General features: G+C 38.4%; 1 protein-coding gene across 4 annotated transcripts in view; it reads left to right on the top strand.

Moving 5' to 3' along the window:
• LOC131439010 (uncharacterized) overlaps nucleotides 1–27,132 on the top strand; it is an 803,522-nt gene that overhangs the window by 588,907 nt on the left and 187,483 nt on the right. For 3 of the 4 annotated variants that reach the window (XM_058609483.1, XM_058609481.1, XM_058609482.1), the window contains 5 exons: nucleotides 6,309–7,798; nucleotides 7,857–8,400; nucleotides 8,694–8,717; nucleotides 21,593–22,471; nucleotides 22,991–23,839. In XM_058609483.1, coding sequence (XP_058465466.1) covers nucleotides 6,309–7,798; nucleotides 7,857–8,400; nucleotides 8,694–8,717; nucleotides 21,593–22,471; nucleotides 22,991–23,839 — 3,786 coding nt within the window. The remainder of the gene's footprint in view (nucleotides 1–6,308; nucleotides 7,799–7,856; nucleotides 8,401–8,693; nucleotides 8,718–21,592; nucleotides 22,472–22,990; nucleotides 23,840–27,132) is intronic. The other variant, XM_058609484.1, reaches the window with a different exon arrangement.

Below are 27,132 nucleotides of genomic sequence, written 5' to 3' on the forward strand. Positions count from 1 at the left end.
TGTCTATTTCACATAATTAATCAGGTTTATCGGGTTGTCAGATTTGGATAATCTATAACCAAATAAACTTATTTCAGTTTTAGTGGCATTCAGTTTTCGATTCGGAAGGCTCCCAAAAATGTCATTCGTACTACGATTTCTCAAAGATGTCTACACTGATTTTCAGTTTTTTTAATTAATTCGTTCCAATTCCGACTACCGATTCTGGAATTATAGGATTATTAATTTTTAAAATACAAACCGATATAGAAGATGACAATCCCGAAAAGCTTTAAAGTTAGACTTAAAACGATTGCAATTTATTCGTCATATGGCCATACGAATCGGTTTGGGTTATGCTGATTCCTGAATACCGGATCTGGAATTACCATAAATAATTACGAAAAACTCTAAAGTGGAACTTACTTCGACATATCATGGAATGTTTAATCGATTGTCCCATTTTTGGATTCAAATTCGATCCGATTTACAGTTTCGACATCATAGAGTAATGAGTGATGGAAATCTCAAATTGTCGCTTAAAGCGACAGTCATTAAAATAATGTCATGAAAACTGAAACACCGAAGAGTATTCATGCAAAAAAACACATGCGGATTGATAAAAAAGGTATCATCTCACTGCTAGGTGGATTACGCACGTTTTTGGAAAAAGATACGCTCAGAGACAGGACTCGAACCTGCGTTCTTATGCAATCCGTGCATACGCGTTACCATTTCGCCACCCTAAGCCTTGTGATAGGCACGGCTCTACCACACCACTGGGTTTGGTAAAGCGTACATCGAACATGGTCTAAATCCTAGCCATCTCACGAGCGGTATCATATATCCAAACATCCTTTCTGTTCATCAGAAAACAAACACTAGTCTTCTCGCTCTATACCTATTCTTCCGCTCAAGCACTGGGTAGGAGAGTATGTTTTTAACCAATTGCTGCCTTCCCTACTGTGCCAGTCGCTGCCTGGCTATCGTCAGCGACAAACTCTATGAAAGCTGTCGTGAGGTGGCCAGGATTTAGACTATTTTCGATGTACGCTTACCAGACCCAGTGGTATGGTAGAGTCGTGTCTATCATAGCTTAGGGTGACGAAATGATAACGCGTATGCACGGATTGCATAAGAACGCAGGTTCGAGGTCTGTCTCTGAGCGTATCTTTTTCCCAAAAATCATCTTTCCACTCTGTCATTGCAAAAACTGAACTTAATTATGGCGACTTTACATTAATAAATCGATAATTTTTGAGTTATTTATGGTTATCTCACACTGTTGAGAATTTTATGATAAACTAGCTGAATTAACCGGCGTTGCTGGAAAATGTTTCGAGAAGGTAAGGCCGCAAAAAAATTTCGAAATAGTCCTGCCCAATGAAATACTCTGACTGTAGTGAAACGCAACTTAGACGGTTCATAGGCAGATACAGAATAAGTTTTTTTAATAGTTCATTGAGTTTTTCGGCAATGAGATCTTTAGAAAATTATTTTAAAAATTTTGCGTTCCATTCATTCTAACAATAGTAATATTATGAAGCATAACTTCGAAATTCTTGCCCCTCTCTTGTTTTACAAAAACCTAATTGTAAAAAAGTATCTGTGCCAAGTTTGGAGATAATTTAATGAATTGTTGTGTAGCTCTGCCGATATATACAAACAATTTGACTTCTAGCTTCTTTATTAGCGGCACTTGCTATCCTTTCACGCGTATGAATATACTTAAAAGCAAAGTCTTGGCATTACATTCCTGTGGTGGAATTTGGCCTTTCTGTTTCAACAGACTTCGCAGCCGATTCTTAGTGTACAGAATCATTGCATGGCTAGTATTATGGATCCTACTGACACTAAGAATCCTTCCAGGTCGGGGCTCGAACATACGACAACTGGCTTGTATGACCAGCGTCCTTTGCATTGAACCGCCAACCCGGGACAATACTATATACTTACGACCATCTTATAGTTATTATAAATATCTGTGCCTATCGAATAATGTCAATTTCCGCAAAATTCGAGCCGCCCCCCTCCCTTTCCCTTTAAAAAGGCTCTTAGGATCATCTAAAGTGCAAACAATTTCTGTACTTAGAAAGATTACTTACATTACATTAAATATATTTGAGTTAATATAAAAGTATGTATGGCTTTTTTTGTATCGATTTTCGTCAAAATAGATAAATTTTTCCATGACCCCTCCCTATTAAAAACACTCGCTACGCTCCTTCTCCCATAAAAATGCCCTTATGATCATCTCTGAAAAGCAAGAAGTACCTCTCCAAGTTTGGTGGCAATTCGTTCGGTGGTTCCGGAGTTATGCCGTTATAAACATTACACCCCTCTTTTTAAAGGCACTTCCTAAATCCACCCCCCCCCCTCTTTCCCATATAATCATATCTAAGATATGCAAAATGTTTCTATGGTTTTCAAAACGTATCGATTCGCGTCAAGTTAAATGATTTTTTAATTCCTTTTCCCTTGTTTATGACACTTTGCTACACGCCCTCCCCTTTCAAAATACCTCTACGACCATCTCTGAAGAGCAAAAACTGCTTGTGTTAAGTTTAGTGGCAATTCGTTCAGCAGATCCGAAGTAATGCCCTTACAAACATTAAAACATACATCCTTTTTATTCACAGGAAAAAAATATGAATTTTACAGGTGAAAAAATTCTACAAACAATATTCCATTCGCACAGAATTTTACACGCTCCGGGTGTAATTTGCACTCGGCTACCAAGTGCCGCTGCGTATGGAATAATATGTATCAATTAATCAATGAGCAGATATAGTCAGTCTATAGTAACCGATGTGCTTGTGATTTAGTGTTTCTCGGTTCAAGTTGCGCTGCTGCTACCGATCTTTTGTTTTTTATTCCGTTCGAATTTAAGCCATGTAATTTTCAAATCATACTATTTTACATGTTCTTGAATAAAACTGTGTGTGAAATATTACGCTCCATTTATGTGCATCTTATAAGATGTAAATTCACAAGATTTTTTCGAACTGAGTATATATATATAGAAAACTGCTGATCATATTTCTGATGACATGGAGAAAGAATTATGTTGACGCGTTAAGTACAACAAGAGATATTCACGATTAAGTTCTACCTATTATTTCGAGGGACGAATTTTAAATAGGCGCCCCATAGTAAAGAAAGACATGTTCACGTCAAAATACGTGAAGTTCAACGCTCAGCGGTTTCTGTGTCATCATTGGTGGATTAATATTCATATGCTGAGTTAAGTGAATCTTCTCCGAAGGTTACAATTAAAACACTGTTTGCTAAACACTTTTCAAGTGTTTTTGAGACTGTGCCATCTACATCAGCACAGGTGGAGTCCGGCCTAAGAGATGTTCCTAGTGATGTACTTAGCCTTAATAACACCCAGTTCACCAACGCTGATATACTCACTGCATTGAATAAGTTGAAGTCATCATCATCGTCTGGTCCATATGGCATTCCTGCTATTATATTAAAAAAAGATGTGCAAATGCTTTGTGCTCTCCCTTAAAACTTAGCCATCAATCAGTGGCTCTCGCAAAGAATATTTCCGCAATGCTGGAAAAAATCATACATGTTTCCCGTATTTAAAAAAGGAAATAAGCAAAATGTAGAAAACTATCGTGGAATTACATCACTCTGCGCCGGATCTAGATTATTCGAGATTCTCGTGAGCAATGTTCTGTTCAGTGAAATTGAAACATACATATCGACAGATCAACAAGGATTTTTCCCAGGCAGATCTACAGCTACAAATCTAGCTTAGTTTACATCGCATTGCATTCGAATTATGGAAGATGGGGCACAGGTGGACACGATTTATACTGATCTGAAAGCAGCATTCGATCGCGTGGATCACGCTATTTTACTTGCGAAAATTCGAAAACTGGGTGCTTCCAAAACGTTCACTGAATGGATCAGATCGTATCTCGTTGGTAGAACTCTCTCTGTCAAACTTGGAAATAACGAGTCAGATAAATTCTCCAACTTGTCAGGCGTACCTCAGGGTAGCAACCTAGGACCTTTGCTGTTTTCTTTATTTTTCTTTATTTGCTTTATCCTGCCACCAGGATGTAAGCTTATTTATGCAGATGATCTAAAACTCTTCCTCATCATTCGATCCGAAGAGGACTGCATTGTTTTACAAAAACAGCTTGATGTTTTCTGTGATTGGTGTACGCGTAACCGATTGACGCTAAGTGTATCCAAATGTTCTGTAGTTACCTTCACACGCAAGAAAAAGCCTGTTATTTGGAGCTACACTGTTTCCGGAGAATGTCTCGAGAGAGTATCAGTTGTCAGAGATCTTGGTGTACTACTGGATACATAGCTGTCCTTCAGAGACCACGACTGTCATATTATTGCAACAAGGGATTCATATTCAAAATAGCAAAAGAGTTCAAAGATCCATATTGTCTTCGATCACTGTACTTCACCCTTGTGCGATCAATCCTTGAAACTTCTGTAGTTTGGATCCTTACATAGATGTCTGGATTAACCGAATTGAATCAGTTCAAGCTAGGTTCATTCGTTATGCTCTAAGATCTCTGCCATGGCGTAACCCTACAGAATTACCATCCTATACAGATCGCTGCAGATAGCTTGGTATGGACACGCTTGCCGCTTTTATTGGAAGCCGCTTTTATTGGAAAACTTATTAATCGGTCAAATTGACGCTCCATATATACTTTCTCGAGTTAATATTAACGTACCACCTAGAACTTTAATATCGAGGAACTTTTTAAGACCTGCCCATCAACGTTCTGATTATGGACAGAACGAACCCATAAGGGGGATGTGTTGTATTTTTAACAATGTCTATGATGTTTTCGACTTTTCCAATCCATTTGATAATTTCAAAGATAGACTTAAGAGATTTACTTAGTGTATGAGAATTTATGTAAAAACAATATGTCAATTTACCTATGTAATATGAAACTGTTTGTGATGTTATTATACTGTCAATTCAGTCAACCATAGAAATTAGAAAAGAAGTAGGGGTTTTTATGCCAAATTGAAAATAGTTTCTGCTTGGATATTCAATTGGGCTTTTCCCCTTCCAATGCTTCATGTAGACTATATCTGGTCAGATGAAGGAATAATAATAAATAAATAAATAAATAAATAAATAAATAAATAAAATGTAGCAAAACGGTACAATGAGTTTCTTGGAACTATATGCAAACGATTTGTTAGACTTTTTCACATCAGAAATATTCTATCCGGTTTTTTGCAAGTACTTCGGTTAAATGTTATATAGTCAAACTTGAACACAATCCAGTAGTTAAAAGGAACTTGGGGTAGAATGAACATGATGGTATTTCATGCGGTCCTTCTAAATACGTGGAATCGATTTTACTGATAATTTTACACAAAAAAAATGGTCCAGAAAAGCCGTCGCGTATTCGATCCCTTTTTCACCCATTGTGAACTGTTTAAGCGGTCATTAAATTTTAACTGATTTTTTATTGAATAACTGATCGCGTGATGTTATAACTCTTCCAAAAAAAATTCAATTCCTATTCAACTTAAACTACATTCAGATTAGTTAGAGATGTCATTCCAAAACTAATCAAAATTTCTGTTCGACAGAATAAACCACTGAAGATCTATTTTTGGTTTTCACGAATAACATAAAGAGCAAACTATCTTCTATCAGTCGAGCAACGTGATACACTAACAAACTTCCTCATAATCTGATTTGAAAACTATGATTTCCGACTATCTCAAAACGCTAAACATATAGGGAAACAAACCGCACTCTGTATGATTGCAAAGTCAGGACACAAATCATCCTTATTCGAACGAACGGCAATGTACAGGATCTAAGAACCAAATGGCCTGTCGGAGTTGATTGTGCAAAATGAAAATGGGATAAGTTTATCAATCTGGAATTGTATTCAACCGCACAGCATCATCCAATCAACCTAAGAGGAAATGGCTTTTCAAGCATCCTGGAGAGAGTTACAGTTGGACGATCGAACATAAGTTGCATCATTGGGGAATTAGTTTTCGTCCCCCTACATCAGTGGACACCTGTATATGAATTCATTTCAAATTTGCGAACACCAAGAAACGAATACAGGCATATGATTTTCGCTGTGTTGAAGCAAATTTTATTATTGCAAATTGGAAAATAATCTCTTCTACCATAAGAACTATAAACAAGCAAAACCCCATTTCCAAATCCGATTAGAGCACCGCCATATTTTCTGGTACATATATAAAGATACTCCACCAAAGAACAAACGATAAAACAACCACCCATGAATCAAAATATTGTCTAACGCTTCTCCTGTTGTTTGCTCTCATCCTCTTTTCAGATCAGTGGAACAAAGCTCCCCAACGGCAGGCACTTCACCGTCACGTTCAACCCAACTTCGGTTACCGTCAGCGAACGACGAGCAGGCTCACACTAAGCAGCTCAAACCCCCCCAGGCGGAGTCGCTTCAGGAACGACGGAAAAGTTCCGATCCCCTGAGCAGTAATGACGACACCGTGGATAACAATAATGAGATTAATTTAATCGCCAACGATGACTGCGATATCGTCGACTTTCCGTTGCCCGAAATTCCCGTGAAGCAAGATCCGACTTCATCGGACAATAGTTTTCTGACGGCCACCGACGGTAACGACACGGGCGGGAGTTATGCTAAATCACCAGTGTTGACAAGAAAGGATACCGCCGGTAACGAACTAAAGGATAAACGGGCCCAGGAAGAACAAACGAGAGAAATGCACTACCGAAATTCGAACGATAAGCCGACCTATTTGTTCGGTGAAAATTTGAAAAAGAATGAAATTTTCCTCAACAAATCCGGATGGGTGCAGGTCAGCCAACCGCCGATGTATCCATCGGAACGTAGCATGCGTGCCAGGTCCTACCAACCGGACGTGGCGGGACAGAAAGTGTCCCGGAAATATATCGAGTATGATGAAACCCGTTACGGCCGTGGAAACAAACTGGAAGATTTAATCAATCGAAACGAAGCACGAAGAAATCAAATCCAAAAGATACACAGACAAGACAATGTGACAATCCTGAAAATAGATCCGCAACTGTCGGGCAGTAGTCGACCGGCTTGCCTTCCAATCAAACGAAACCTAGCGGACAATTCACCACCGCCGGTTACGCCGATACTTTCGCCGCCGCCGGCCTTCCAAGATTCTAAATACAAAACTCGCCTTAGTGAAATCAAACCGGGCACGCACATTTTCCTCTCGGTCGCCGATAATGAGAATCGAAACCCCAAAGGAATGGTGTTCTCCCGTAGCTTTGAGTACGACAACCGACGCTACACCACACCCGGCGTTACCGCTCAGCAATACAAACCGAAACAATCCTACTCGGATACGTTCTCCAAAAGCTTCGACTTCGAATCTACCTTGGCAGCACCGATGCCCAAAACGACGGACCAACCATTCGTCAGACGGAATAAATCCCCTACCTTTTCCACACTGACCGGAAATTCACCTAATTATCTTACCAAAAAAGAAAAACCCACAAATACACAACTATCCAAGGACCACTCTCCTATCTTCCCGAAAACAATCCCCGGCAGTAGCGTCACCAGTTCCGGGTACGAATCACTGAAGCGTTTCGGCGACAAAAACAAATCGCTTGATTCTCAGTTGAAGTCTTCCAACGCGACGGTGGCGGCGGCAGCAGCGGCGGCAAGTAGCGGTAACCGATCTCGGCGTTCACAGTTCTCTACCAAATCCAACACAACCATTGGACTACCCACGTACGGCTTTCGGTCAGATTCAGTTGGCAACACTCGACTTAACTCCTGTGATAGTGGTGCCAGATCGGGTAAGATGGGGCCAATCTTCTCCACCAGTCATATGCTCTAACAATGTTTTTATTTTAGACTACTCCAACGATGGCGTCGAAGACGACGAAGAGGATGTAAGCGAAGATCAATCTTCCTCGTTGGCCCTAAGCTACAAATCATCCACTTCCTATATCAATCAAATGAAGGGCAGGTCCCTGTTTGGAATGTCCGGATCGGGTAGCACCTTAGCCGCGCATAGTCCACTGAAACCTCAGCGCTCGTTAACTCCGGAACGGCTGTACGACAACGAAGACTACGGCAGTATGCGAAACTTGAAAAAGCAACGATCGCTTACTCCGGAGAAGCGATCCCGAACACCGGATGATCGCAGTAAGGGTCGCAAGGGGGAAACAAACAGTTCGCAGTCATCGCTGGTCTCCCGGCAAAGCTCCGGATCAAGAAGCAGTACGTTGGAGAAGCGCTACGAAGAAGGTTATCTGCGCAGTTCAAGTCGGAGTTCGTCCAGTTCCAGCTACAGCGGGGATGATGCCCATTCGTCTTCGCATCGTAGAAATCAAATGCGTGGAGGGAATATGAGACCGACAAATGTCACTGGCGACTACAAAATTCGACGGTCCAGGTGAGTTCGAACCGAGCGAGGGTCACCTGAGCAATCTAGATGCTTTAGTAATTGCTTGCTATTTCGCTGTCATACACATACTGCATACAACCATTCACCATTAGAACGCATTGTGCATCATTCTCACGCATTTCGTGTCGCATCCTCACGATCTCACTAGCATTGTTGTATGCCGAAGCCGAAGCTCGATAACTATTGAAGTGATCCATTATCCAGCTGAGTCTTCGGTGTACGTTTCACATCTATTCTTAAAATGTAACCAAAAGTCAAAAACAGCTAATTCTCTTTTTCAGCAAACAATATTTTGCAGATTGTGTGTAAGTGATCAGAAAACAACCGAGCCTAGTGACTCGAATGTGGCACGCATGACGATCCACCTACGCAAGTAGAACACGGAGAAAAAAACACGTATCTACTCACTAGCACATGACACCTTGCACACCTTGTTCACCAATTCACCGGTTCTGCACTTCTATTTGGGTGTATCCTCAAACCCCTTTTTAAGTCTTCTTTATCTGTTGAATGGCATACTATTTCCGAGTACATTGTTTTATTAGTTTGTGTTTTAGTGAAAGGTGAACTAAAGCTTGGGGAGCTTTTCTCCTGTAAACGGCGTTTTTCGTTCTTGTATTTCGAGTGTGGATTAAAAACAACTATGGGCTGCCTAATCTTCAATTTTATATAGTTATTATTCTTCATCAAAAAAGACCATAGTGCAAAATTTATATAAAAATATCCAGTTGTTCCTGAGATATAATTGCTCAAAGTTTAACAAACTGTCAAACTTGTGTGCACGATAACTAATGAACAGCTTCCTCTTGCTTTGTCGCCGGAATTTCATCCTAAATTGCCAATTTCTCCAATATTTATCCGATTCACGAAAAATCAAAAACATACGATTGTAGATAAATCATTTTACTATGCATTTGGCGAAAAATATCAGTTAGAAAGCTTTTCTTTCGCGAGATTTCGTGCGAGTTTTGTTAAACATTTTGTTTTCTTTTTTTCTTTTCTCGCTATAAACAACTCGCATATGTAGGGATGCGCTACGTTTTCAACAAAGCGTCAAAGCTAGTAGCGATGAAAATCATTACTGATTTCTGGTGGTACTAAAACATGAATAGAAATTATTTTACAAAGTAGTAACACTTACTTACATTTTCTACTCATCTATATTCAACGTTTACGCAGAGAGAACGGACATCGAAAACAAAAGAAATGTTTTTAGCGTCTACCGCTTGTGGCATTTTGCACACCCCAATGCATGCGTTGACATTGTGTGCGTGCGAAAGAATAAGGAAAAACTCATTTATTTTTATAACTCGCACGAAATCTTTCGATAAAAACGTTAATCAGGCACAATTTGTATACGAATCGATAGAAAAATAAATTATCTAGAATCGTATGTTCTTGGAATTTCCGTTTTCTTCCCTGTTTTCTCAAAATTTTGGGTAAAGTGCGTGAAACCCCGAGATAGGCAGCGAACTCCCGTGACCACGGCGAAGCGCTACCTGAAGATCAGTGGTTGCTTCTTCTTCTCATAGTTGAGTTGTTACAGCTTAGTGATGGGCGAGCGCTTACGAGCCGTTCATTTGAACCGACTCGTAGCAATGAGTGAACGAACCACGGCTCTTCAAAATTGAACCGCGGCTCCCAAGCAGAATTGCCATTTTAAAATCTGCGCTTCAACTTGGAAAATCTGTGTGCCTGTGTACGACCAAATTTGTTTACGTTGTGGTTAAACGATGATGTTTTCTAATGAAGCTGTCAAAAATACATAGGAACATTTATTCAGCAGTGAATTTTCAAAGAATTCTGTCGTAATAGGAGTAGAAAAATAGGTATTTTTCCAAATGGAATTTCAACTTATTTATTTCAATAACCCGCTTCCTCGCACATGGACACCTCTAGTTGTGAAACCCAAATTTAGATCGCCCATACCGCTCATGCATTTTCGTGGCTCTCACACTCACTCTCTCGAACCGTTTCTCCACATTGACGTTTATTGAAAAAGAGCCAATGAGCCGTTCAATTGAACCGGCTCTTACGAAAGTGCGTTCGGTTCAGAGCCGCTCATTGAAATGAGCCGTATTGCCCATCACTATTGCAGCTCAATGGTAAGGGTCAGTCATTTTGACTATATGCCCTGTTGTGATTTCTAGAAAGCCGACAATATGGTCTACCTTCACCCTCATTGTACATAACTCAAAATTGAGTGACACACCTCTCAAATTCATAAAAAGTGCAGGTACTCTAAACTTGAGTTACCACCTATCTACTCATTTTAAAATTAAGAGACGAAGCTGACAAAATTTGAGTATTTTTTATATATTATATCTGCAATCCGAGTCTGTTCTTTATACCCAATGCACAGTGGGGAAAAAACGATCAAACACGCGACTTTGCTCAATAATTATATAAAAACAAAGGAAAATATTTTCAAAGTTAGTATTTCTTATGCAAATTTTTCCTTAAAATCGATTTATGATAGTTAGAAGATCCGCAAAATTCACTATCATGGCCGATTTGCTCCAATTCCTCTTTTTTTCTGACTTTACTTCGAAAACTAACTGTGAAACTCAGGAAAAAATTCAATTCGACCAATCGGAAGGTACTCCTGATATGCTCATAAGTTATATTAATGGATTGATTTTAATAAGATTGACCACAAATTACTATATTCTGTTTTACCCCCAGTCATCTTCTTCCATGAATTTACAAAAAAAAGTTCTACTGATCGGTGTTTGGACCAATATTGGTTGAACAAGACAGTTCTATGTTTCGCATATAACCTCAAATAATACTAAATTTTTGTTTGAGCTGTTAGTAGAATGTTGTCACTAATAGTACTGTTGTTGTACCGTTGAATTCCACTATGTTATATCACGTCATTACACTCTCACAAAGTCACTATTTTCACAGTCACTATTTTTCCGAAAGTGTATAAAACGTTATAATACAGATACGTATTTCGGAGTGCTATTTGCATCCTTCTTCAGTGTATCGGTTTTATAAGTTTATTCATTAATTATTCAAATTTCAAATTATTCAAATAATAATTAACAGATGATCGCATGCGTCGTGCTACCCCAATTTTCCCATAAATATAATTTTAAGTTGAATTCAAATTTACAATCCCGAAGCAGATCCAATATAACTTACCAATATTGGTTCATATCACGTACAAAACATCTGTAATCCAATCAAACACAATGGGAATGACAGTACTAGCCTATTTAACCCGTTTTACCCCAATTTATTTCATAAGTCGATTTTCTGTTTAAACGTTCGTCTGCATACCGTAAGCACACTGATTGCGGTTGATGAAAACCGATTGATATTACGAAGAAAGCCCTAAAAATAAGATTACAGATGGATTCAATGGCCGCATGAATCTTGTTATACTGTTTTACGCCAATTTATCCTTTAACTGAGTCTTATGATTTTGCTCCACATTTGGAAAATAGTTCGTAATATAAATCGATTTTCATCAACCGCAATCATCCTGCTTTCGGTATGCGACAGAAAGTTTAACCAGAAATACGACTTTTGATATCAATTGGAGTAAAACGGGTTAAACAGGCTAGTACTGTCATTCTCATTGTGTTTAATTGGATCACAGATGTTTTGCACGTCTTATGAACCAATATTGATAGATCGCATTGGATCTGCTTTTGGATTGTAGATCATATTTCAACTGAATATTATAACGAGAAAAGAATGGGGGTAAAACGGTACAATGTGTTTTCTGCTGTCAATAAAACTATATGCAATCGATTTGTTAGACTTTTTTACATAGGAAACACTCTATTGGCTCTTCTGCAAGTTCTTCGGTTTCATGTTATATAGTTAAGCTTGAATACAATGCAGTATAAAAAGGGAACTTGGGGTAAAATGAATATGATAGCGTTTCGTGCGGTCCTTCTAAATACATGGAATCGATTTTACTAACCATTTAACACCAAAAAAGTGCTTTGTGGTCATGCTGTAAAATCGTTCGTCGAGATCGGCAAAGTATGTATGTGTGTGTACAACAAATTGAATGCACTTTTTCTCAGAGTTGGCTGAACCGATTTTCATAAACTTAAATTCATATGAAAGGTCTTGCATTCAAATTAACAATAGAAATACTGTCTAGCAAGACCTTAAAATTCTTGCCCCTCTCTTATTTTACAAAAAATAGGAGATGAAAATTGATTTTTAGGACCCGCTACTCCTAGTCTGAATCCTTCCCCTCTCTTGTTTGTCGATAAATAAGAAAATTTTACAATAAACACCCCCTTTTTGGAGGCAATTGATACGAACTACACCCTCTCGAGAAAAATAAAAAAAATACCCTTACGATCCCCACTAAATTGTAAAAAATACCTGTTCCAAGTTTGGTGATAATTTACTAAGTTGTTATGGAACTTTGCTGATAAATACAAACAATTAGACTTCCAGCTTCTTTATTAGCGACACTTTTTTTTTTAATTTTTTTTTAATTTTTTTTTTTAATTTTTTTTTTTATTTTTTTTTTATTTTTTTTTTTATTTTTTATTTTTTTTTTTTTTTTATTTTTTTTTTTAAATAACTATTTATTGGAATATGAGTTAAAATTAAATTATTAAGATTTAAATTGGATGTTCAGCCACAAGTGGTGACTTTTCAGCCCTGTTATATATATATGATTTGGTTATTACCATGAAGACATCATTTGCTTCCGCAATTCTGAGATTTTTGTGTAGGGAAAATTCTAAACCTACTTGTATTGTGTAATGGGGAAAAGGAACTTATATACTAACTTACTAACTAATACAGAGAGCGAATCAATTCAATTGAAGATTGCATCGATTTTTGTCGGAATTTGCTTATAATATTATGTGACATTACATCTAATGGTTCTATATTTGTGAGTCTGTGTAACTCATTTGTACTAAACCAGGGAGGACGCTTCAGAATCATTTTCAGAATTTTATTCTGAATCCTTTGAAGCGTTTTCTTCCTGGTGGAACAACAGCTTGACCAAATTGGTACCGCATAAAGCATGGCTGGTCTGAAAATTTGTTTATAAATTAACAATTTGTTTTTTAGACAGAGCTTAGAATTTCTGTTTATAAGACGATATAAACATTTAATATATTTATTACACTTTGCCTGGATTCCTTCAATGTGATCCTTGAAAGTGAGCTTTTTGTCATACGTTAAACCTAAGTATTTAGCTTGATCAGACCATGTCAATTCCAAGCCATTCAATTTGAGAATGTGATTATTGTTTGGTTTAAGAAAAGAAGCTCTTGGCTTGTGAGGAAAGATAATTAATTGCGTTTTTGCTGCATTTGGTTTAATTTTCCATTTTGACAGATAATCACTGAAAATATTTAAACTTCTTTGTAGGCGACTGCAGATCACTCTTAGATTTCTACCTGTGGCTAACAGACTTGTGTCGTCACAGAATAGCGATTTCTGACAACCAACGGGTAGATTTGGAAGATCAGAAGTGAAAATATTATACAAGATTGGAGCTACACTCGAACCCTGCGGAACACCGGCTCGTACGGGTAGCAATTCAGATTTACAATTCTGATAGCTAACCTGAAGAGTACGATCAGTTAAGTAATTTTGAATCATTTTGATCAAATATATAGGAAACTGGAAATCAGACATTTTTGCTATTAAACCTTTGTGCCAAACACTGTCGAATGCTTTTTCTATGTCTAGACGAGCAACTCCAGTGGATAATCCAGAAGATTTATTTGCTTTTATCATGTTCGTTACTCTGACAAGTTGATGAGTAGTTGAATGTTCATGACGAAATCCAAACTGCTCTGGTAAAAAAATTGAATTCTCATTTATATGAGTCATCATTCTTAACAAGATAATTTTTTCAAAAAGTTTACTGATAGAAGAAAGTAAGCTAATTGGGCGATAACTTGATGTTTCTGCTGGGTTTTTATCAGGTTTTAGGATAGGAATTACTTTAGCGTTTTTCCATCTTTTTGGGAAGTAAGCTAATGAAAAACACTTGTTGAAAATTTTAACCAGGAGTCTCAAGGCAACATCGGGAAGATTTTTAATAAGAATATTAAAAATTCCATCATTACCAGGAGCCTTCATGTTTTTGAGTTTCCTAATAATTGATTTAATTTCATCAAAATTCGTCTCAATAATGTCATCGTGTGATAACACTTGGGTTGAAATATGATCATACTTCAGTGAGACTTCATTTTCAATAGGACTCACAACGTTCAAAATTGTGGACACTCTCGATCTGCTGAGCTAGCTTTTGAGCTTTTTCACCATTTGTAAGAAGTATTTGATTTCCTTCCTTGAGAGCAGGAATTGGTTTCTGAGGTTTCTTAAGAACCTTAGAAAGTTTCCAGAAAGGTTTAGAATATGGTTTAATTTGTTCAACTTCTTTAGCGAAATTTTCATTTCGCAAAAGAGTAAATCTATGTTTAATTTCTTTTTGTAAATCCTTAACTATGTTTTTCATAGCAGGATCACGAGAACGTTGATATTGTCGTCGACGAACATTCTTCAACCGAATGAGCAGTTGAAGATTGTCATCGATGATAGGAGAATTTAATTTAGTTTGAGCTTTGGGAACTGAAAGATTTCTAGCTTCGATAATATAATGATTCAAATTATCAATTGCTGTGTCGATGTCCGCAGAATTTTCTAAAATAGTTTCATGATCCACATGATTTTCAATGTGAGATCTGTAATCCAACCAATTAGCTCTATGATAGTTGAAAATAGAACTAATTGGATTAATTATAGCTTCGTTGGAAAGTCTGAATGTTACAGGAAGATGATCTGAGTCAAAATCAGCATGAGTAATCGGTTCACTACAAATGTGACTTTGATCTGTTAGAACCAGATCAATTGTAGACGGGTTTTTCACGGAAGAGAAACAAGTAGGATTACTGGGATGAAGAACTGTAAAGTAACCAGCTGAGAGTTGATTATGAAGTATTTTACCATTACTGTTATTTTGCCTACAATTCCACTGGACATGCTTAGCATTTAAGTCCCCTATTACGAAAAATTTCGATCGATATCTTGTAAGTTTTTGCAAATCGCCTTTAAAGAAATTTAATTGTTCGCCGGTGCATTGGAATGGCAAATATGCTCCAGCGATGAAATAAATTCCATGAATGGTTTCAACTTCGATTCCCAAGCTTTCAATAACTTTAGTATTGAAAGAAGGTAAAATTCGATGTTTAATTTGCCGTTGGACAAAAATGGCAACTCCACCACCAATTCCAGTAAACCTGTCAAATCGATGAACCACATAATGTGGATTAATTTTCAATTTTACATTTGGTTTAAGAAAAGTTTCTGTCACAATGGCAATATGAATTTTGTGAACTTTGAGAAAATTATAAAATTCATCTTCACTCGATTTCAAAGATCGAGCATTCCAATTTAAAATATTCAAATAATTATTTAACATCACTGTTAAATTTTAAATTCATTATAATATTATTTGCAAATTTCCATCCGATTTGAAATGCTTCAAAAAGTGATGAAGTCGAATTCATTTGGATGATCATTTGAAAAAGTTGATCTTGTAGGTAGATCATTTTATTTTCAGTTATATCGCCTAAATCGACTTCATTTAAAGAAGCGAATGGCATTGAAGGAATATTGGTAGGTAGACTGCCATTAGAAGAAGGTGATTTGGCCGGTCTACCTATTAATAAATTGTTTTCGTTAGGATTATTTACATTAGAAGAAATAGGAGGTAGTTTTCTACCTAATATACCAGCATAACTGACATTAGAAGAAGATGATGACGAGGTCGATCTACCTGTCAATAAATTGTTTTCGTTAGAAGACGAATTGGCAGGTGCCTTAGAAGAATTTTCAGGTATGTTCTGTAAATTTAAGGTCGTTGATTTGACTTGTTGTCTAAGCGAACGAGCGTTTAAAATTTTTTCCCTGACAGGACATTTCAAATAATTGGATTTATGATTTCCATTGCAATTTGAACATGAAAATTTATCAGTGGTTTCATTCATTGGACAAACGTCTTTCGAATGCGATTTACCACAATTCAAACACCGTATATCCATATGACAATTTTTGGTTCCATGACCGAAGCCTTGGCAACGACGACATTGCGTTAAGTTTGCAATACGATTATGCCGTTTATAATGTTCCCAATGAATTTTAATGTGGGAAATGAAACGTACTTTTTCTAAAGTTTTCAAATTGTTTACATCACTTCGATTGAAGTGTATTAGGTAAAGTTCATGGGAAATTCCAGAGCGTGGTTTAGAAGTACCATTCGCTCTTTTTTTCATAAGTATTACTTGGGAAGGGGCAAAACCAAGCAATTCTTTTATTTCATTTTTAATTTCATCAATACTTTGATCATTTGATAATCCTTTCAAGACAGCCTTGAAGGGTCTGTCTGATTTTATATCATATGAATAAAATTTATGAAGTTTTTCGGACAAATATCGAATAAGACGTTCGTAATCTTCCAATCCATCCACCAAGACTCGACATTCTCCTCTTCGTCCGATTTGAAATGAGACTTTTACTTCCGGGAGAAAAGTAGAAAGCTCAGTACGGAATGCTTTGAAGTCGGAAATCATCACCGTCACTGGTGGCATAGATTGATGTTTCTTCCCAGAACGACAAGCGTCCATTTTGGGAATTTTTGAAGAATTTTCTTCTATGTCGCTACAATCGGATTCAGGAAGAATCTCGTAAATATTGTTAGACGGCATAGGATCAACGGAAGGGAAATCCGTCCGTTGTCTTTTATTTTTACATTCAGATTCTATAAGATCGTGAATGTTATTAGAAAAATGTTGAATAACGGATTTATTCCGTATTGAATTATTTTTAGCCTTAGGCTTGTTGCCTTTCCGGTTGGACGCAGGCATTTTTGAAATTAATGAAATTTTAAATTAAATTAACTAGGCTAAATTAGTCTTCGATTAGACTCCTAGCTAGCCTTAAAAAAGGCTGATTAATTTCTTAGTCACTCTAATATCACTCTTTGTATCACTTAGTCACTCTAATATCACTCTTTGTATCACTTAGTAAGTGATTCAGGTAGCCTTGAAAAAGACTGAAGCCTTGAATCAATGAAACTCTAGGTAGCCAGAAAAAAATTCCAGGAGCCAAGAGCTATACGCGTGCGGTGCGAACGACTGTTCAACACCGACTGATTAGCGACACTTGCTATCCTTTACGCATATAAATATACTTACGACCATCCTTTAGTTGTTATAATTATCTGTGTCTGTTGAAAAATGTCGATTGTTCACAAACACTAACCCTTTAAGATATCTAACCTATGAACTGAAATAATAACTTGTGTTATGTTGGGTGTGGTAATCTTTTGAGTTGTTTTGGAGTTATGGTCGATTCTATTACCAATTTGAACTTTACTCCCTTGGATGAGACTCTTACTTTATCCAGCCACCCCTCCTCCCACTTAAAATGCTCATAGGATCATCTGGAGTGCAAACAATATCTGTACTTAGCAAGAAGTATCGTGTTTTGGAAAGTTCTATCAACTCTTCCTTTTTTAGAGGCACTCATTATATCCACCTTCCACAAATATCCTTAAGACCATATTGAAGTTTTTGAAAATGTTTGTATAGTCTTCAAAAAGTATCGATTTTCTTTAAAATAAATAAATTTCGTCATTACCCCATATTAAGGACACTTGCTACACACTCTCTCCCCTGAAAATGTCCTAATGATCACCTCTAAAGAAAAAAGTATCTATGCCAAGTTTTATAACAATCCCTTGAGTAGTTCCGGAGTTATGCCGTTACAAACAACACACCTCCCTTTTTAGAGGCCCTCACTACATTAACCCCCCTTATAATTGTATCTAATTTGTGCAAATAGTATCTATGATCTTTAAAAATTATAGATTCTCGTCAAATTAATGTTAAAGACTCTTACTACACACTCTCCCCCTCAAGAAAATCTTTATGACTATCTCTGAACAGCAAGAAGTACCTGTGCCCAGTTTGATAGCAATCCGTTCAGTGGTTTCCGAGTTATGCCGTTACAAACATTACACCCCCCATATTGAAGGCCCTTGCTACTTTCGCCCCCTACCCCCCCCCCCCCATATTATCATATCTTTGGTATGCAAAATTTTTCTATGGTCTTCAAAACGTATCAATTGTCGTCAAATTATATGAAGTTTTTCATGACCAGACCCCCCCCTTCGGTTAATGACAATTGCTATGCTCCATCCCCTATAAAAATATACCTATGACCATCTCTGAAATACAAGAAGTACCTGTGCCAAGTTCGGTGGCAATCCGTTCAATAATTCCAGAGTTATGGCGCTACAAACATATAAACTTTCATCCATTTAAATATAGATTATACTTCGAATAAATTTATCAATCCTCAAAATCATTTAAACAGTATTTACAATCTTCAATCCATTATTCTGGTAGTTATCTCTTCTGGAGACACTCAGATCGATAGATTTCTGCATTTATAGTTCCGGTAGTGTAAAAAACGGTTGACTTCAAACCACAGGAACATACTGCTTGCCATACCAGTACATTTCGACCGAATTTCTCCTTTTGAATCGACCTGTCCGCATTGCTCACATCCTCCCCAGCGACGACAGTGAAGTATTGTGGACCTGGAAGGGTTTTTGAGTCCTCCTTTACATAAGTCTCATCGTGCATCAAAACGCACGCATCCGGACACTGCAAAAGACGCGAATACAATTTCCGGGCTCTTGTTGCTGCTCGCTTTTTCTGTTCTACATTTTGTTTCGAGATTTTTTGCTTCTTGTAGGTCTTCAGGTGATTTCTTCTTTTGATACGTTGGATCATTCCGACACTAGTTCCTGCTTTTTTGGCCAAATCACGTATTGACATTGATTTGTTCTTCATGATTAGAGATAACACTTTCTGGTCCAGTTTCGGGTTGAAAGAACCGGGTTTTCTGCCTCTTCCTGGTAGTTCATCCAAATAATAGTGTTCCACAAACTTATTAATGACCCTTGTCACGTCTCACTTTTCCGCACTTTATTCTTTACATCCTTGCTCTTCCTTGAGTACTATGGCTCTATGATTTCATATTATTTCTCCTCTTATAATCTCCAGTTAGTTTGATATCGTTAAAAAACCGAAAAAAGTTATTAATTATGGTTTTAGCACTGGCATGATGAATTCCAAATCGCTTCGCCAATTTGCGCATAGTAATATTCTTCTCACTTAGCCATGTGTCCAGAACCTTAGTTTTACTTCCCTTTGCAATACGCAACATTTTGAGAACGCAGAATTTCAACCGCACAAACAAGTAAACAAACGAAAGCTGACAGCCAAACGCATAGCATGCTGTGAACTGAGCATAAAAAACCATCATAAATACATGCGTACAACACAAATGTATGTGGATAGCTTATTTTCCATACACTCCTTAGTTACGGTAATTCTGAATGTGTTGCTCAATTTGTTTTTATTTTTTTGAGTACTTCGCTAAGTTCATATGAAGTTAGCGATGCCAGTCTCCCAAATATGCTTCAAAACAAATCGAAGCGCAGTGAGTAATTTGTTTGCTAAATCGTTGCAAATTGGTTACGGTAATTTCATATGAGAAAAAAAATAAAAAAACCAGCAGCAAATTCAAAATAACCGTAACTAATTAGCAACAAATTATTCACCTATTTGCGTTATCATCGACGAGAGGTGCCTTGCTAAGTTCATGCTCATCTTTTTGCAGTCCACTAAGATGATGAACGTTTTATTTCAAAAGTGTTGCGATGGATCCATGTTCCATCAATTGTCACATAATGACGCTAGAAAATTGATTTATTACTTGTAAACATGGGCAAACACTGCTCTGAATCACTAGCTCGTGGTTGTTTTGGATCGATTATAAGTAAACGTCGAATGGTGGTCAAATGTTAATGCATAATTGTAAACATACTGCCGTGTGATAACCAATTTGTGAACTTTTTTGAAGTAACCACTTCAATTGGACGACCAGAACACTCCCCATCATCGGTGTCTGTATGACCACGTTTAAATTCAGCAAACCAATAACGAATGGCTCTTTTCGACTGACTCCGGATAACAGTTTTGCAGTCATTGTCTGTACTTTTTTTGCATAAAGAGGAAAAGAAAAATTAACTCACGTAATTGTTTGAAATTAATTGGTTTTAAAATGACAAAAGTAACTTCACTTAAATGACTGCCACTGTTTTCTTATTAATCGAAATGTCATAAGATTTCTCCCATAGTCTTAAAAAAACGTCGTATAATATATAAAAGCCTTGGTATTACATTCATGTAGTGGAATTTGACCTTCTGTTTCAACAGACTTCGCAACCGATTCAGAGTGTACAGAACCATTGCATGGCTAGTGCTACGATTCTACTGACACTACGAATCCTTCCAGGTCGGGGCTCGAACATACGACAACTGGTTTGTAAGACCAGCGCCCTTTGCATTGAACCGCCAACCCGGGACTCGTATAATATTATATATGACAGTGGATCGAAAAAAAACTTCTATTTCACTATGACAATATATCGTATAATATATTGTCATAGTGAAATAGAAGTTTTTTTCGATCCACTGTCATGTCAAGATTATGTATGAACCAATTTTGGAATGAATCCAGCAATTCTGTAATTCAAAGCATTGATTGCTTTGAAATGCAAGAAATGATGTATTTGAAATACATTCTACAAATTAAACAAAACATAACATAGAATGCTATCGTTCGAGTTTCTGGCATGCCGAAAATTATAGATAAATATGTTTGAAATTCACTATTAGAAGCACCTAATTGTTCAAATTTCTTCAAGAGAATTCCGTGATCTGCCAGTCCATCCAGCAACGATTATATCCAAAATAGTTTTTGAAAAGTGTATTTCCATTCAATCTTAAACATTATCCACACACACACATACAGTAAATTTACCTTATCACATAAAACTGAAAACGATAAACCTTTCTCTACCTTTAAAAAATCTATTCCTCACATTAGAGCTAGCACGAACACAGTAATCTAGTTTCATCCGTTCTATTCACGTTTGCAGCGCCACATGCAAAAAAAACTCGCAACAGCCGTAGTAAAGCCGTAGAATCCTGCACCTAAGCTTGGACCCTACAAAAAAAAAATAGACTCATTCTATACACACCACTCTCAAGAAGCTTTTCACATTGCACTAAGCACCATTTCAATTTTGTTTCCATAGATCCCTTCAGCTGTCGGAGCGCTCACCGAACCGACAGCCGATCACACCGGCAACGCAACCCCACAAGGTGGTCGTACGCTTGGGGAACGTCCCGAAGGAGCGTCCTACCTACACCACCACCACCACAACTTCCCGGAAAATGACCGGCAGTCAATTACTTTCGCAGGACTCGTTTCATTCCGCCTTTCAGATATCGCCGTCCAGCACCCTGGATAGGCTACGGCGGGAAACGGCTTCGCACGCACTGGACGTGGACAAAAGCAAATCGTTCGATAACAACAACTACGGTTTGTACGAACACGATTTCGACAAAAGTCGTTCGTTCGATGAGAACTACGGGATGGGCGGTGAGAAACGGGCGTACGTCAACGCGGAAGGCAGATCGTACAGTCACGATCGTGTGTTCGGATCAACAGGGACCTCGTCAAGTAACGAGTACAGCCAACCATCGACGACGAGAAATCGAAGTCCGCAGACCACCTACGGTAGTCGACTTTATGAGCATGACCTACAGTATGACGTAAGCCGGAACGCCATGAGCAGATCGCCGATTATCAACTACGGCCAGAGGAGAGTTTTGTCACGGTCGCCGGTACCTGGAGCCAGTGAGTCCATAATGGGACACTATCAGAAAACTCCCAGTATGTATCTGATGCGAAATCTAACGCCCGACTCCGAGTACGACGAACGGATAACATCGGACTTTGTTGACGATCAACCACCGACGGTTGTTCCGAAGAAGACCTCGGCTTCAGCGGCAGCAGCCTTCAAGGAAGCCGAACTGGTGAAAAAGTTTTTGCACGCTACCAAAAACAAACTGTTGCAAAGAGAGTCGCGTAACGTTGTTGTACCTGGGGCAGGAACACCATCTACTGGAAGGTATTGAACTGCTTAATTCCTTCTCCTAGCAAACAGAACTAATTCTCTCAAGTAGTGATGACTGTGCTTGCACCTTAACCATGTTTGGTAATCACGTACACTCCTAAACATACTAACCCGATTCTCTGCGACGTGCTGCGAGAGGGTCCCAAAACAAAAGCCTATGCGTAAAACTAACAAGACTACTAACAAGGAATTTGAAACCGTACGAAAAGCATGATTTTAAAATACTGAAAATGGTAGTTTAAAAAAAATAAACCAACTGAAAGCACTTATTAACGATAATAACTAAAACGATACTGTTAAACTAGAAACTTTTTGAACTGTTAAACCAATCGAGTGATTCCGAAGTGTTCTAAGCTCTTTGCCGATGCACGTAGATCCAAAAGAGAAAATCAAACAATTTAGTAAAAATGAAATCAAACAAACAGACAAACAATAAAAAAAACAAAAACTAGTAACGAAATTGGGCAACCATTTTTTTGAACATGTTTTCTCCCCCTTTTGTATCCATTTCAGTTGTACCGCGAGTTCCTGTGATTTTTGGCCACACTGTGGCGTGTCGTCAACGCTAACGGTCGAACAGAATCAGTTAACAAAATCGGGTAGTGAGAACTGTTTGAACAGAAAGAGTTTCGGTGGTGACTTTGCTAGTGGTGCAGGTGCAGACGGTGAAGTGATAATAATCGGTGACATTGGTCCGACCGGCCCCGGTGGAGGGGCCCCGTTGGTTCCGGTCAAGGCCAACAGCTACGGTGGCGTGGGGCATCATCCATTGAAGAAACAGAAAAATATCGAAATTAGCGACGGCGATCTGCCGTCGACATTCGGCGCAAGTGGCAATCGTTATTATTATCCGGGACACGGAACGGCCCCGTCGCCGGTAATTGTGAAAGCAAATTCGATCACATTTCTCGGTGAACACGAGATGCCAATCACACGTGACCGTGTTTCGAAATCATCTTCCCACGGGCTGGGGCCATCTTCGTCGGCCTCAATGACGACAATAGCGACGTCGGTCAAGCAACTCCCAACCGCAACGGTGACGGCACCTTGTTCGGCGTCGTCATCCTTCAAAAGCAATTATCAATCCATCCCATCCGATCAGCTGAACCAGAAGGCTAAATCCAACCACTCGGTATCCGCCGGTAGTACAGTAGTAACGGGTGGGTGTGCCAGTGGGGGAGGAAGTAGCAATAGCAGTGTTAAAAGCAATAGTAGCAATTATAAAGTCAATCGTAGTCCGAACAGAAGAAAACATCCTGGCTACAACAATCACCGTCAGGCTTCGTCGTGTGTCCAGGGGGGTGCGGCGGTAGCTGCGGATAAAGCTGGCTCCGGGAGCGATGCACGTGACAGGAAAACGAGGTAAGTCCGTTAAGCCTTGAATCGTATCGGATGCACAGGTTTCTGTTTTTTTTGTGCCGTCACTGCACTAGCCCAGTTGTCGACTGCAGATCCATAATAGAATTAGCTTCCATTTGTGCGCGGATTGCGAGATTGGTCGTGTGGCGTTTCGCTCCATCCGAAATAGTTCTGATTTGGTAGTTGCACTGGTCAACATTGTTTTGTACCTACCGTCAATCGAGTTTGGATTCCAAACTTACTAATGTCAGATTAATGTTCAGTAGCGACACCTGCAAATGAAAAATGGAAAAGTAAGATTGTAAGTAAGGTCTGACAAAAATCTACGCTTGTCTACAAGGGGGGAGGGGGCGACTCTATTGTTTTCTCTTTCATTGTTCTATTTCCTATAGAAGTGGAAATCGGCAAAGGACCGATGTTAGTAGGGTGACAAAAAAATTATCAGAATTTAAAGCTTGCTTCATTTAGAATTGGAACAAACTTCTGCTCATATTGTGATTTGGCCAGAAAATTCGGTGCTGCCCATAGTACCGTGAGGAGAACTCGACTCCGAGAAGGAATCAAGTCGTATCGAGCTAGCAAACAGCCAAATTGGACCATAAAACAGAATAGTTTGGTCAAAATTCGTGCTCGGAAGCTATATGACCAGGTGCTGACCTGGGTTGGCGGTTCATTGCATAGGATGCTGGTCTTACAAGCCAGTTGTCGTATGTGCGAGCCCCGACCTGGAAGGATTCATAGTGTCAGTAGGATCCATAGTACTAGCCATGCAATGATTCTGTACACTAAGAATCGGCTGCGAAGTCTGTTGAAACAGAAAGGCCAAATTCCACCAAAGGAATGTAATGCCAAGACTTTGCTTTTAGGTGCTGACCAAGTTCGACGGGTGTCTTCTGATGGACGATGAAACCTTTGTCAAGGCTGACTTCGGTCAAATCCCAGATCAAAAATTTTACTTGGCAACGGCTCGGGGGTATGTTCCAACCAAATTTAAATTTGTTTTTGCCGACAAATTTGCAAGAAAATTTATGATTTGGCAGGGCATTTGCAGCTATGGTAAAAAAAACGAAAGTTTTCGTTACAAATAAGACAAAGACATCAGAACTATACCAAAAACAGTGTCTCCAAAAACGAATTTTGCTGTTCATTCGATCCCACGACCATCCCGTAATGTTTTGGCCAGATTTGGCAAGCTGTCATTACAGCAAAGTCGTTCAAGAATGGTATGCAGAGAAAGGGGTCCAGTTTGTTCCGAAAAACCTTAACCTACCCAACTGCCCCCAGTTCCGCCCTATTGAGAAATACTGGACAACCATGAAGAGGAGACCCAAGGCAAAGGAAAAGGTTGTCAAAAACATCAATCAGATGACGACCTGGTGGAATAAGATAGCTAAAACGATGGACGAAGAAGGTGTGCGCCGCCTAATGAGCCGTGTCACAGGAAAAATTCGAGAATTCCTTTGAAACCGTGACGAATAATTTTATCCGTATTTTTGCTTAAAAGTATGAAGAAAACGCTACATTTGTATAAATAAAAGATCTTGAATTCAATAATAAATAACTGAAATACAGGCAATTGTCTTTGTTCCAATTCTATCTGAAGCAAACTTTATCACTCATCTATAGCCGATCACGAATAAGAAAAAGATATTAAACTCTATAGGGAAACACATTTTCTTTCTTATCGTTTATCCAGTGAAGCCGTTGGAGATTTATTGTATATCTTTACCTCTTGAATATCTTGAATTACTAAGACCTTATGACAACGGCACTGGATCAGATTTTATTTAATCTTATTACAGAATGTAAACTATAAAAATATCATGTTGAGCTATCAGTGACTGAAGACTTACTGATACAACTTTTCACCGAAAAATGATTAAAAAAATGTTTTGCAACAAAGAAAGGTAGATTTTCATGGAGGGGGGAGGGGTGGTTAAAAAAACAGATTTTGATCTACGTGGTTTATGGACGGTACCTAATGTTGATATTTCAAGTCCTAGAATGTTTAGCGATCAAGTACCATTTATTTTGAATGCTTTTTTGCATTTCTCATATAGAAAGGTTATGCAATCACAGTGAAAACCGACTTCTCAATGTCATATACCATTCGGCTCAGCTCGACGAACTGAAAAAATGTGTGTGTGTGTCTCAACTAGGAAAACTCAATCAAATACATTCAAAATAGCCGTTTACTTCTTGAAATGGACAGATTTGGTTAGTTGATGACCAAATACATTTTTTTTATAAAAGATATTTTTATTCAAGCCTATTTGCGTACAAGCTTTACGTGGCCGATTGAGCTGCGTTTTTAGCTAAAAAATTGTTTGTATTGGATCTCGTTGTCACCCTTTTTCTAGGGGGAGAGTAGCTTCCATTAACCTCCTGCGAGGATTGAGGGGCAGTTTGTTCGTGGTTCGTCTCGTCATCCATTGTCGTGGTATTGTTGTTGATTTCGTTGCTAGTTGCTGTAGATGCGCCTTGTTGTACATTGTTTGCAGTTGCTAGTTGGTTGGATGGTAAGCTGTTAACTGCAGCTGGTGTACTTTGTTCTATAGGGGTTACGTTGGATGGTTTCGTTGGAGGGGATACTTCACTGTTGTTGGTGACTGTCAAAGGTGAACTGGGGTTGCTTGGGGTTGGTGTGAAGGAAGCACCGTTGTCCTTTGGTGTGATTGTCTCCTTGTCCAGTTTATCACATGGCTTACCGTAATGAACAGCTTTTTGGCAATATTGACACGTGGCCATCTGATTGTCATAGGTAACAAGTGATTTGCACGGGATTATTGTATCCTGACCGAAAGTTACCTAAGAAGGTATAGGCATGCGCATGCGTAACAAACGTACGCCATTTAGATTACCGGGGAAAAAGTTCTTCCACTTTTCTTTTTCGATAGAGAGAATCTCTCCGTATTGGGACATAGTTTTACGAATATAAGGATCGATGACGCTTGAGGGAAGATCATGCACACGCGGTTCTATAGCACTATATTCAATATATACTGGAATGTTGTACTTAATGTTCTCGTGCTCCACATAATGCACATTATTATTGTCTTTTGCGAATTGAATTGCATCTAACTCTTTATAAAACTGGATGTAAACAATATTATTTGTCTTATTGCATTGAAGTAAATGCACATGTTCAATGTCAAGATGCATTTGCTCCTTAAGAAAACCTTCAAGTTCTCGTATCGAAGGTCGAATTTTGCACTGCCTGAAGTCAACAATAATTGTATTCTTTCATACCGGCGGTAGCTTTTGTTCGTTTGGTTCACTCATTTTCGAGGTCGTTC

The sequence above is a fragment of the Malaya genurostris genome, chromosome 3, assembly GCF_030247185.1.
Source record: "Malaya genurostris strain Urasoe2022 chromosome 3, Malgen_1.1, whole genome shotgun sequence".
Taxonomy (NCBI): domain Eukaryota; kingdom Metazoa; phylum Arthropoda; class Insecta; order Diptera; family Culicidae; genus Malaya; species Malaya genurostris.